The sequence below is a fragment of the Gastrolobium bilobum genome, unplaced genomic scaffold (genome assembly GCF_033153095.1).
Source record: "Gastrolobium bilobum isolate Gb01-03AN ecotype WA unplaced genomic scaffold, APGP_CSIRO_Gbil_v1 utg94646, whole genome shotgun sequence".
NCBI classification, from domain to species: domain Eukaryota; kingdom Viridiplantae; phylum Streptophyta; class Magnoliopsida; order Fabales; family Fabaceae; genus Gastrolobium; species Gastrolobium bilobum.
The window spans coordinates 36,955-49,543 of NW_026898292.1; the positions used below are offsets into that span (position 1 = coordinate 36,955).

The window sequence follows — 12,589 nt, forward strand, 5'->3', positions numbered from 1 at the left end:
GTATGAGTTATGGACGAAATTAGAGTCCATGATTCAGAAGAAGACTCCCAGGAACAAAGCACACCTGGTTCGCCGACTTGTTAAGCTTGAATACAAGGACGACATGAGCATGATTGAACACCTGAACACCTACAAAGGTATTGTGAATCAGCTGTCAAAGGCTGATATGAAAATTGATGAAGAATTGCAGGCATTGCTGCTGTTGAGCTCGCTGCCAGAAAGCTGGGATACTCTGGTGGTGACCCTGAATAACTCGACTCCAGATGGAAAATTGAAGATGGATGTCGTGACAGACAGCCTCCTGGGCGAAGAATCCAGGAGAAGAGAATGAGGTACTTCGAGTACGTCTGAGGCCAACGTTGCTGAGAACAAAGGGAAATCCGACTCCCGCGGTAGAAGCAAAAGCCGGGGGAGAGGTCGTGACAGACGAGACAAGTCCAGAGGTCGGTCAAAGCCGAAATATGAGTTGAAGTGCTTTTACTGTGGAAAGACAGACCATAAGAAGCCAGACTGCTGGACCCTACAAAATGATGAGAAGAACGGCTCTGTGAAGCCGGATCAGATTATTCCTAAGAAGAGGGAAGACAAGAGCACCACTGCGATGGCTGCTAACCCGGATGCCGAGATATTCCTCCTAGGTGAGGATAATTATTTGAATGTTGCATATGATGACTGCACCTGGATTGTTGACTCTGGTGCCTCCTTCCACGTTACTCCATACAAAGGTTTTTTCTCCTCTTATCGAGGTGGTGATTTTGGAGTCGTGAAGATGGGAAATCAGGTGACCAGCAAGATTGTTGGTGTCGGTGATGTAACTCTGACCACAGATGTCGGATGCCGACTTGTGTTGAAAGACGTAAGGCATGTTCCTGACATGCGTTTGAACCTAATCTCGGTAGGCAAACTTGATGATGCCGGGTTAGTGAACTATTTTGGTAGTGTTAGATGAAAGCTGGCTAAGGGAAACTTGGTCGTGGCCCGAGGTAAGAAAGAAGGCTCCTTGTACGTGATGCAAGGAAAGATCAATGGCGGAGAAGCCAATTCTGTTCGAGATGAATCTAGCTTGGAGCTATGGCACAAGCGCCTCGGCCACATGAGCGAGAAAGGGCTACAGATCCTGAACAAGAAAGGATTACTGACTGGGTTGAAAGGCCAAGCGTTGGAGAGTTGCACGCACTGCCTAGCTGGAAACCAGCACCGGGTTTCTTTTGTAAGACCGGATCAACCAATACGACGCAAGTATATTCTTGACCTCGTCCATACTGATGTCTGCTCCATGTCGGGAAGATCCCTTGGAGGAGCTCAGTACTTTGTTTCATTTATTGATGACCATTCCCGCAAAGTGTGGGTATATTTGTTGAAGTCTAAAGACCAAGTACTCCAATCCTTTAAAGAATTCCATGCTATGGTTGATAGGGAGACTGGCAAGAAATTGAAAGTGGTCCGATCTGATAATGGTGGTGAGTATTGCGGCCCATTTGATGCATACTGCAGAGCGGCCGAGATTCGACTTGAGAAGACGCCTCCCAAGACACCTCAGCTGAATGGACTGGCTGAGAGGATGAACAGAACTATTGAAGAGAAGGTTCGAAGCATGTTATCCAATGCCGGATTGCTGAAATCATTCTGGGGAGAAGCCGTCAAAATAGCTGTTGACTTGATCAACCTCTCACCATCACGGCCACTTGAAGGAGAAATTTCAGAAGAAGTCTGGACAGGTCGGAAAGCGGCCTATAATCAATTGAAAGTGTTTGGATGCCAAGCTTTCGTGCATATCCCTAAAGATGAAAGGGCCAAACTTGATGCAAAGACTAAAGAATGCATTTATCTTGGTTCGCCGAGATGTGAGTTCGGGTTCCGACTTTGGGATCCAATCAATAAGAAGATCGTGAGAAGTCGAGATGTGATCTTTCATGAGCATGAGAATATTCATGACATCTCGAAGCCCAAAGTCTGGGTTACTGTCAGACGTGAAGAACCCGTCCCTCATGTCCGAGCTGAAGCAGGGGGAGAAAATCAAGAGAATGAAGAAATTGATGACCAGCAACAAGCTGAAGATGACCAAGACACTGAGGTTCGAGCTGATGATGAGATCCAGGATGAAAATGATGAACCGGGTTCTCAAGCTGAAGAACAGCCGAGATATCCAACTCGAGAAAGAAGACCCTCTACGAGATACCCATCTGATGAGTACACCGTTGTTGCTGAAGACGGTGAGCCTCAGTGTTATGATGAGGCTGTAACGAGCTCAGAGAAAGAAGAATGGAAAAAGGCAATGCAGGACGAGATGAAGTCTCTGCACGAGAATCAGACTTATGAGCTGACTGAGTTGCCTAAAGGAAGAAGAGCTCTGAAAAACAAATGGGTCTACAAGATTAAGAATGAAGAGAACGGGCAAAAGCCGAGATACAAAACCCGGATTGTGGTGAAAGGCTGCAATCAGAAGAAAGGAGTAGATTTTGAGGAGATTTTTTCTCCTGTGGTGAAAATGACCTCGGTCCGAACCGTGTTAGCCATGGCGGCTTCGATGGACCTCGAGGTAGAACAAATGGACGTGAAGACGACATTTCTTCACGGTGATTTAGAAGAAGAAATATATATGGAGCAACCTGAAGGATTCCAAGCTCCAGACCAAGAAGACTTGGTATGTCGGTTGAAGAAGAGCCTCTATGGCTTGAAGCAAGCACCTCGGCAGTGGTACAAGAAGTTTGAATCATTCATGACTGATCACAAGTTTGAGAAGACTGAAGCCGACCACTGCGTATTTGTGAAGAGGTATGAGGCCGGAGATTTTCTGATTTTGTTGTTATATGTTGACGACATGCTTATTGTAGGGAAAGATAAATCGAGGGTAGCCGCCCTGAAAAAGGCGTTGAGCTCGTCCTTCGCAATGAAGGACCTCGGCCCTGCAAAGCAGATTCTCGGAATCAAGATCATCCGAGATAGACAGAAGAAGCTACTGTGGCTGAGTCAAGAGAAATATATTGAGATGATTCTGAAGAGATTCAGCATGGACAAAGCCAAAACAGTGAGCACCCCCCTTGCCGGACACATAAAGCTGAACCAGAAGCAATGTCCGAGATCTGATGAAGACAAAGAAGAGATGATGAAGGTCCCTTACCAATCCGCCGTCAGAAGCTTGATGTATGCAATGGTTTGCACTAGACCCGACTTGGCGTATGCTGTTGGAATGGTAAGCCGGTATTTGTCAAACCCCGGCAAAGAGCACTGGGAAGCGGTGAAGTGGATCTTCAAGTACCTCCGAGGTACGACCGACTTATGTCTCCGATTTGGAGAAGGAAAAGCTGAGTTGCAAGGCTACTCGGATTCTGATTTAGGGGGAGATTTCGACTCGAGGAAATCGACTACAGGATACATGATGAGATTTGCCGGAGGAGCTGTCTCTTGGCAATCAAGACTTCAGAAATGTGTTGCACTATCTACAACTGAGGCTGAGTACATTGCCGCTACTGAGGCAAGCAAAGAGATGCTGTGGATGAAGAAGTTCCTCGTGGAACTCGGCCATGACCAAGACAAGTACGAGCTGTGTTGTGACAATCAAAGCGCAATCCATCTTGCGAAGAATTCGACCTATCACTCCCGCACTAAGCATATTGACGTGAGGTATCACTGGATCCGGGATTGGTGGAAGGTGGAGAGCTCGAACTCGTCAAGGTGCACACTGACCAAAATTGGTCCGACATGATGACGAAGCCGGTTCCAGCAAGAAAATTTGAAGACTGCTGTGAAGGAGCCGGGTTGATGCTGAAGCCGACGCATTGAAGTCGGAGGGGGAGATTTGTTGGGCTTCCTCCTTCAATGCTAAGCCCAAGCCCATTTGAGGGGTTTCCTAAAAACCTTAACCCTAATTTCCACCTCCTCTATATATACTCATTAGTTGAGGGTGGAGGCTATGTCAGATTTGAGAGAACAAATTTGAGAGAATTATTTTGATTGTTTGAGCAAGGCTTTATGCTTTGCATTTGAAAGATCTCTAGAGAGAGTTTGAGTGAAACATCTCTAGGGTAGTTTGATTATCACCATTGTTGGAGAGGTTGAGTTAACCACCACATTGGTGTATTTGATTATTTGTAACCATTATTTTCATAGTGGATTTTTTGATCTGGACTAGGTCCCGTGGGTTTTTTACTTCTTCATTGGACTAGGTACCGATACTGATATAGAACATATGACACGACACGACACACAGATATATTAATTTTAAAAAATATCATATTTCGACATGTTAGGACACGTTTTAATATTAAATAATCGTTTTAATATATATAATATAATGTATATTTAATACATATAACAACCCATAATAAGTCATATAACCAATTAAATATTCAAATTCAATAACACAAATATAAAGCAAAAATAGTTTTTTGTACCTTATGAATTTTTCATGTCAAATTTCATAATAGAAAAAATTGATTTATAAATTATTTTTTCATGCTTAGTTAATAAAAAAAACATGTTGGATGCATGTCGGAGAGTTGACTGTATCGAAAAAAATTGACTGCGTGTCGGAACGTGTCGAATTATTGGTTGCGTGGTTCAAAATATTGATCGCGTGTCAGAATGTGTCGGAGTGTGTTGGTATCTTACACGTATTTTTAAAAAAAACTTATGTGTCGGTGTTTTATAGGTTGACCTTATTTGCAATCCAAACAACTCTGTCAATTGGGATATTCTTGTACCAAATACCCAAATAGCTTTTGTTAGACTTAGGGTGTGCATGACAACCTTCCTGTAATCAATTCTTTTTTAATTTCTGTTTCTGGGAATAGAAATGGATAGGAAACTCGTTCGGTAAAATTGGTTTATTTTTTTGTTCTCGAGATGAACCGGTTTAATTTTTGTGCTAGGGAACAGAAAAAAGAATCAAAAAAATTCTGCTTTTTTGTTCCCGGGCACAAAATGAGAAACACTTATCTCACTCAGTCACTCTCCACCTTTACCATCATCACTAGCACCACCACCACCACCACCATCATCTCGACACGACTGCCGCCATCGTCGTCACCGCTGTCATCGTACCACTAATGCCGTCGTCACCACCACGATGTCACCGCCACCGTTACCACCTCCTCCACTATCACTACCACCATGCCATCGTCACCACCACCACCACAACTACCACCGCTGCCACCACCACCACTATCACCGTCACCGTCACCACTGTTGGGTAGTATTTTTCTGAAGAGAAAGAGTTATCGTTCTCAGGGAACAGGTTGTTTAGTTTTCCTTTTTAATTCCAAATTCTAATTTCTTGAATTTAAGTAATCAATCTTTTAAAACTAAGAAACTTCTAAATGAAACAAGATATTTATCAGACTTGCATTAAACAAAATTTAACAGAGGGATATCTATTCACAAATGTAACAATTATAAGGTTCTGGAATTCTTTGAATCATGGATGAAGGAAAAATTTCGCATTCCTGCGTTTTATAGTTGCTACGACACTTTAGTATCAGAATTCGAATTACTATGGCTATTTTATCTGAAACTTCCCAGTTCCAGATTTTAATCTTTAGAAGGATCTTTTCCCAAAGTCTTCTAAATCTTTAAAAATTGTATCAAAGACCTCCTTGGGTTTTCCCTAACCTCAAGGGTTCAATTAACAAGGGACATAACCTGATTTCCCAATCACAGTTATGCAAAAATTACTCCAAGATCCATTCCCATGGTGTTCTTGGACTTAAAATCAAAATCTTGCTAATCAAATGAATCTAAAGCAAGCCATCACAGTATTCAGAAAATTTAAGATCACCCAGTCATCGTGAATCCCAGAAAGGAAAAGATCAGAAACCCATATTCAAAAATATTACAAATCTAAAAGTAAAGAAACATGCATCACAAACATTCATGAAAGAAAACTCAAAGTAAAGTTACAAACCTGTTCTTAACGAGTCAAAGTTCCTAAACTAGAGCTAGGAAGAAAAAGATCAGAAATGTGAAAACAGTAGCTCGTATGTAGATCCGTGGTTCCTTTCCTTGAAGTTACGTTGTCAATGCACTTCGAGATCAAGAATTGAAGAACAAGCACCAGCTTTCAAGACAATTTCTTAACACTTTGATTCGAAGAGAGAAAATACAAAATTCTAAACGTAAAACTGAAACTAACAAGTACGGTATCTGACCCTAAATGACTCAGACTCCTATTTAACTAAAAATTAAAAAGCTGCCTCCAAATGCATTGCTGTCCATCCATCTCTATGTCCATCCAATAGTTCAGATTTGATCTTGCTTTCAAAGAGTTGATCTTGCTTCCAAACTGCAGTAAAAGTAATAAAAGAGAGTAGTAAATCATTAGTTTATCTCTTTCTCTCTTTTTTTACCTTTGGGCTGATTGGCACTCATTTGGCCCATTACCATGCACTAATATCCAGCCTTCACCTCAAATATTATAAAAAATAAGCCATTAAAAATAGTCATAATTTATAGCTAACAAAATACCCCAAACTTAATTAATTGCTTGCCCTCAAGTAATCAGACAAACTTCACTCATAAGTTATATATCAACACAGATATAATTTCAATAACTTAGTTAAATTAAATCAGCCATCCGTGCAAAACATCACTCTTCTTAAAGCATTGACCAGGTTTAATGTCAACCAATTCCTACAACCAATTAATCACCCAACTCCAGTCAATCAGCAATTACATAATCATTCAATCAAAATTTCATGCTCATTCATTTAGTTGCAACCTAATTTAAAATGATTCAATTGAAATTCCACTGAATTCCTTTCCAGATACATTCAATCAATCAAACTCTCTCCTGTTTATAAGGGAGGTCACTCATTGTCATTATGCATGAATGCTTTCAACCTACACTACCATTTAGAAACTTGAAGTCCAATATGCTATCTCCATCAAAGGGTCTTTAAGGCTTGTAATGAGGCAGGGCTAGGATCTTTGTTTTTCTAGTCACTTGGCTAATTAAGCTAACCCTTAGTGTCTAACTAGTCCTCATTAGCTCTTTCTGATTTTTGCCTAAACAAGACAAAGGGAAATTAGTAACTCTCTTTCCCTTTTTGTTCAACCTTTTTTTTCTGCCTCTTTCCCTTTTTTACAAAGATTCAAGCTCAGAGATCTCCTTTCTTTTTTTTTCTTTTTTTTGAAACAGAACAAAGAACTCTTTTCATAAAATCACTGTGTCCCCTTTTTTTCGATTTTCTTTTACCTCCTGATCCTCTTTCCTTCTTCTCTTTTTCTAATCTTTCTTTTTTACAACCAATTCCCCTTTGCCTCATTTAGCTTATTGTATTTCTGAGCTAATGAGAAGTAGCTAAATACTAAAACAGCTATACAGGGTGGACAAGGAAATTGGCTCATAATATCAGGGTACATGATCAGAAAAGAAAGGTCTCAGGCTCAAATATAGGGACCAAGGGATATAATCAAAGGGTAAGGCTTTTGGCTCTAGGCTATACATTCAGAAACAATGCCCCAATCACACAGAAATAGCATATTAGTCATCCAAACAGAGTGCAGTATTCAAAGCACCAATGCACAATGACCACTCACAAAGGAATAGAGTGTTTAGGTTCAAATATCTCACATGGGTTGTTAATCCAGTGGGTTTTCAGTGAATCATTAAATTAAGGTTCACAAAAAAAATTATGGCTTGTAAATTTGATTTGCAGCTTATATAACTACTTATCAACTAAGCATAGATCCTTAATTGACTCGGAATTAATGTAATTAAATCTGGCTATACTTAATCAGTGATAATGTTAAACACATCATGCTATAAATTATTTCCATGTTACCACTCAAATAAAATCAGCACAGAACAGAGATAATTATATAATTTTATGGACCAATCAGCAAAGTAATGGTAACAGCAATTACAACAAATATAATCACCCCAAACTTAAAATGAAGCTGGGTCCTCACAGCAGAACATAAATACAGAAAAATAGTAAATGGAAGAAAAAAGAATAAATAAATACTTAACAAAAGAAAATAAATAAAGAACCTGGATACCAACAAGAGATATCAGCTGGCAGAAAAGGTGTCATCTAGATCAACCAACTCATCTGAATCTTGTGCAGCAGCTTGAGAAGTTCCTTCATGAAGGTGACCGGAAAGCAAATGTTCTGGAAGCTCAGGGAAGTCTTCTTCAGGAAAAGTCTCTTGGTACGAAGCTGCACAGCACGGTCTCGTTTTTTTATGTACGTGAAGAGACCTTTGATGACATTTTCCAGCTTATCAATGCGCTCCTCCATGGCTGAAACCTTTCCCTTAGCTTTCCCTGGAGTAGGCGGAGCTGAAGATGTTCCTTGTGTAGGCGGAGCTGAAGATGATTTTCTCTTCTTCCGTAGGCTGGCCTCAGCGATCCTTTTCAAGCATATTTCATTTATGGGAGAGTTAGGAATGGAGACCAGTGCTCCATCTTGAGAGGACGAAGGCACTCCAGCAGCATCACACAATAACTTCACCAAGCAAGGGAAGTAGAACGGTCCTGATGTCTTCTTTGAATTCTCACACAACTCTTGATGTATGAGCCGCTCTGGGTGAAAAGGGAGACCTTGAAGAATGCAATAAACCACTACACCAACCTTAGTTGATAAGTGATTCATGTGGAGCTTGGGAAAAATGCGGTGGCGAACAAATTTCGCCCAAACTTGAGCTTCCTTTGTCAGATCCGTGGTCAGCATTTTTTCAGAATCCCATTGGGTGGAGTCATCCCCAGTGAGCGTTCGTGCCATTAGAGAATAAACCCCAGTTTGAGTCCTATCGGAGAGAAGCTTCAAGAACCAGTTGTATTCTGAAAATTTGAGGTTGTACACCTCCAGAATTTTTGCTGGAGAAATGTCCACCAATTTTCCTCTGACTGGGACTGCATGTGGTGCCTCCTCATCCGGAAAGTTGGCCACAAAATCGTGAACCAACTTTATTGGCACCTGAACAGATGGATGATCAGCAAAGACTTCCCATTTCCATGGCGTGACGTGTTGCCAGACAAAAAGTTCCATATAAGCTCCTCTTTTATCTGAGAGGTCGAATCCTCTCTCGTAATGAATTTTTAACTTGGATTGAACCAGCTCCTTGAGACGTTGAGAAACTCTTTCGGAAACTGGAGGGTCAGAAGTAGAAGACCCAGCTGCTGATGACCTTCGAGTTGCTGGTATGTGAACTGCCTTACCTTTGACTGCTCCATGCTTGATTTTGGTATTCTTGTTTGGTGCCATTGTTCACTGAAAAATAAATCAGTGAATACAAGAAACATAAAGGTAAATTTGTCAGCAAAGGAAATAAATAGAATAAGCACTTACTGTTTGTTATAAGAATAAATGAACAGGTGATTAGCTAAAATAAACATGTAGATTAATTTACTTAACTCGACCAGGGGAGCGTGATTATCCACTTAACATGTAGAAAGCCAAGAAAAACAGATGGTGGAACTCACTGTTTGCACACATATCAGATTTGTATGCATGCATAGAAGAATTTTAATCCAAGAGCCTTAACGCATGATACAGCAACTCAATCTATCAAAATGAATTTGATACATTCTACTCTATCTCCTACTGGTGATTTAAGTCTCAATACAAACCTATAAATAATTGGTTAATTAAATGAGTCACTCTTGCAAGCTAAAAATAAATAAATAAATAAAATAGTTGGAAATGAAATGAAATGTTTCGCAGGCATCTATTTTACCATTAAACAAATAATACAGAACAATGAAAATCAGACAGAAAGCATGCAAGTACAACGTTGGATTACACAAGTAAAATAATTTGCACATGAACCCAAGCCAAAATAAAAATAAAAATAATATTAAATAAGCCAAAATTATTAACATGCAGAATGAGGAACAATGACAATGTAACAAAATGGAATAATCATTTACAGAGAAATAAAACTACTCAAGCGTACAAGCCAAAATTTAATATTTTAGACGAAAGGAGAAAAATAAAAACTAAAAAGTAATAAAAGGGGATTAGGGTTTTGTTATTTCTTTAATCCAGACCACCCAAATTCCCAAATCAGAACCCTAGCCCTAACTCAAGAGTACCAAATGATACAAGAAAAGTGGCGAAAGAAAGAAGAGGGTTGAAAAGTAAAAAATAAAAAACAAATAAAATAAAAGATTCAGAAACGAAACCAAACCAAACCTGATACACGCTCACAATCTACTAGCGGTGAACCCCAAAATGTGTGGACTGAGGCAAGACGAAAACGAAGCCTGACGGTGGTGCTTCAACCGCGTGGATTTGATCGATTCTCCGGTGAGATTGAGTAGGAAAACGCGAACCAAGCTTGACCAGTTCTCAGACCAGAACAACGGCGAGGGGGGAGATCAGCGTACTGGTTAAGTGCGAAGCTAGGGATTAGATGGCAAGAGAAAGGAGAAAAGAAATAGCCTAGGGTTCAGAGCGAGAAGATGAAGAAAAGGAGATCAGCGTACTGGTTTATGACTAAAGGAAAGGAAAATTGCTATTTGAGCGTTGTGTAAGACTACGAGGAGAAAAATGAATTATTCTTTTCTAAAAAAAAACTAACTAAAAGGAATAAGACTTAATGATAAAAAAAAAAAAAAAACTAGCCCTTTATTTTGTCAGCGAAAAGTAAATGAGATATGACTAAAGCATGTATAAGTCAAATCGCCACCCTATGAGCAGTCCCAAGGTTTACTACCTGCTGAACAATTTCTCAGAGGTGCATTAATGGTAGTGATTAGCTTCTGCAACCCCTTTCAGATAATTTCATGATTAAGACTAGTTGCTCAGACTAATTGTGCACAGCTCATTGGGCAAGAAGATGATATGCGGGAAGAAATTAAAATAAAATAAAATAAAATATATAATAAATAAATAAAATAGTAAAATAATAATAATAACAATTCTCACCTCTTCAGATTTTTGAATTAATAAATCAAGTAAAAGTATAATGGGTTAAATAAATGGGCTGCTAGGATAAGCATGGCCCAAATTATTTCATACAATGGCTGAATTTTTTATTTGGGCCTAATGAATTGAGTGAAATCAAGTGCACAAGTGAGTAACAAAATTAATGGGCTCACCCGATTTTTTTTCGAAATCCCCTGATCACAAAATAATTCTTCCTCACCCCAATTCATGTTACCCTCTTTTTAAAAGTCAGCACTCGATACACACAAGTTTTATATCAGGGTATGTGCAAGTTATTGGGACAAGAACTGAATTTTTTAACAGAGGTGGCTCACAGTCACCCCAAACTTAGTGATCTGCACAAGCTCAAACAGTTTACTCAGCACAGCAGAGCCATTTTAACTCTTAATCAACTTTTTTCTTTTTATTTCACAGAACAAATTCTCCATTGGTTTTTTAATTTTCGAAGACAGCACTGATTCAAAACAGTAAAAGAAAAATATTAAGACTCCTATAGAGCCTCTATATTACAACAACTATATGACAATCTTCAGACTCATGCAGACTTATACAAAATACAACGAAACAGAACAAAACAACACAAACAAACAATTCTAACTAACTAACTGAAAGCTACTGCAACAAAATATTGAGTGATTTAGAAGGCTCTACCAGAGGGACAACTGCCTTGTCTCTGGTTATAGGTTCACCTTGATAGATTTTTAGTCTCTGGCCATTTACCTTGAACCTCCTACCATCTTTGGCACATTGAATTTCTATTGCCCCATGTGGAAAAACTTCTACAATTTCAAAGGGACCAGACCATCTTGATTTCAGTTTGCCAGGGAAAAGCTTAAGCCTAGAATTAAACAATAGCACTTTTTGGCCTGGCTCAAAACACCTTTCCTGAATGAGATTATCATGCCATCGCTTCATTTTTTCCTTGTACAACTTAGCATTTTCATATGAGTTCATTTTAAATTCATCTAAGTTGTTTAACTGAAGCAACCTATTCTCAGAGGACTGTTTGTAATCCATGTTCAGCCTTGCAAGAGCCCAGTAGGCCAAATGAGTCTATATGGTGAGCAACCTATTGGAGTTCTATAGGCTGTTCTATAGGCCCACAGGGAGTCTTCTAGCTTTAGTGACCAGTCCTTTCTAGAAGGACCAACCACTTTTTCTAAAATTTTCTTTATCTCCCTATTGGTAACCTCCACCTGCCCACCCAAGGAGTGCTTGAGGCACTAATGGTTAACAAAGATTCATCAGGGAACATGTCCCGGATTGGTACAGAATTGTTCTGTTTCATTGGACCTAAGCCTAGACAAGTGGTCAGCTATTTGATTTTGGGTGCCACTCCTATCTACTATTTTTACTTGGAATTCTTGTAGGAGTAACATCCACCTAATGAGCCTTGGCTTACTGTCTTCTTTCTCCATTAAGTATTTAATTGCTGAATGGTCTGTGTGTACAATTGCCTCAAACCCCAAACAAATAGCTCCTGAATTTTTCAAATGCAAATATCACTGCAAGGAGCTCTTTTTCGGTCACAGTATAATTTAATTGGGCACCTTGCAAGACCTTGCTTGCATAATAGATGGAATGAAAAATCTTATAGCTTCCTCAGCCCTACACAGCACCTAGGGCCCACTCACTAGCATCAGTCATCACCTCAAAAGGAAAGGGACCAATCTGGTGCCACAATTATGGGAGCTGAA

The 12,589-nt window shown here is 39.7% G+C and overlaps 1 protein-coding gene across 1 annotated transcript; it reads right to left on the bottom strand.

Annotated features, from left to right (window-relative positions):
* Positions 1–11,504: 11,504 nt before the first annotated feature.
* LOC133314528 (uncharacterized) lies at positions 11,505–11,909 on the bottom strand. The gene has a single exon (XM_061516012.1). It carries the CDS (start codon positions 11,907–11,909, stop codon positions 11,505–11,507), a length of 405 nt encoding a protein of 134 aa, XP_061371996.1.
* Between the last annotated feature and the right edge of the window lie 680 nt (positions 11,910–12,589).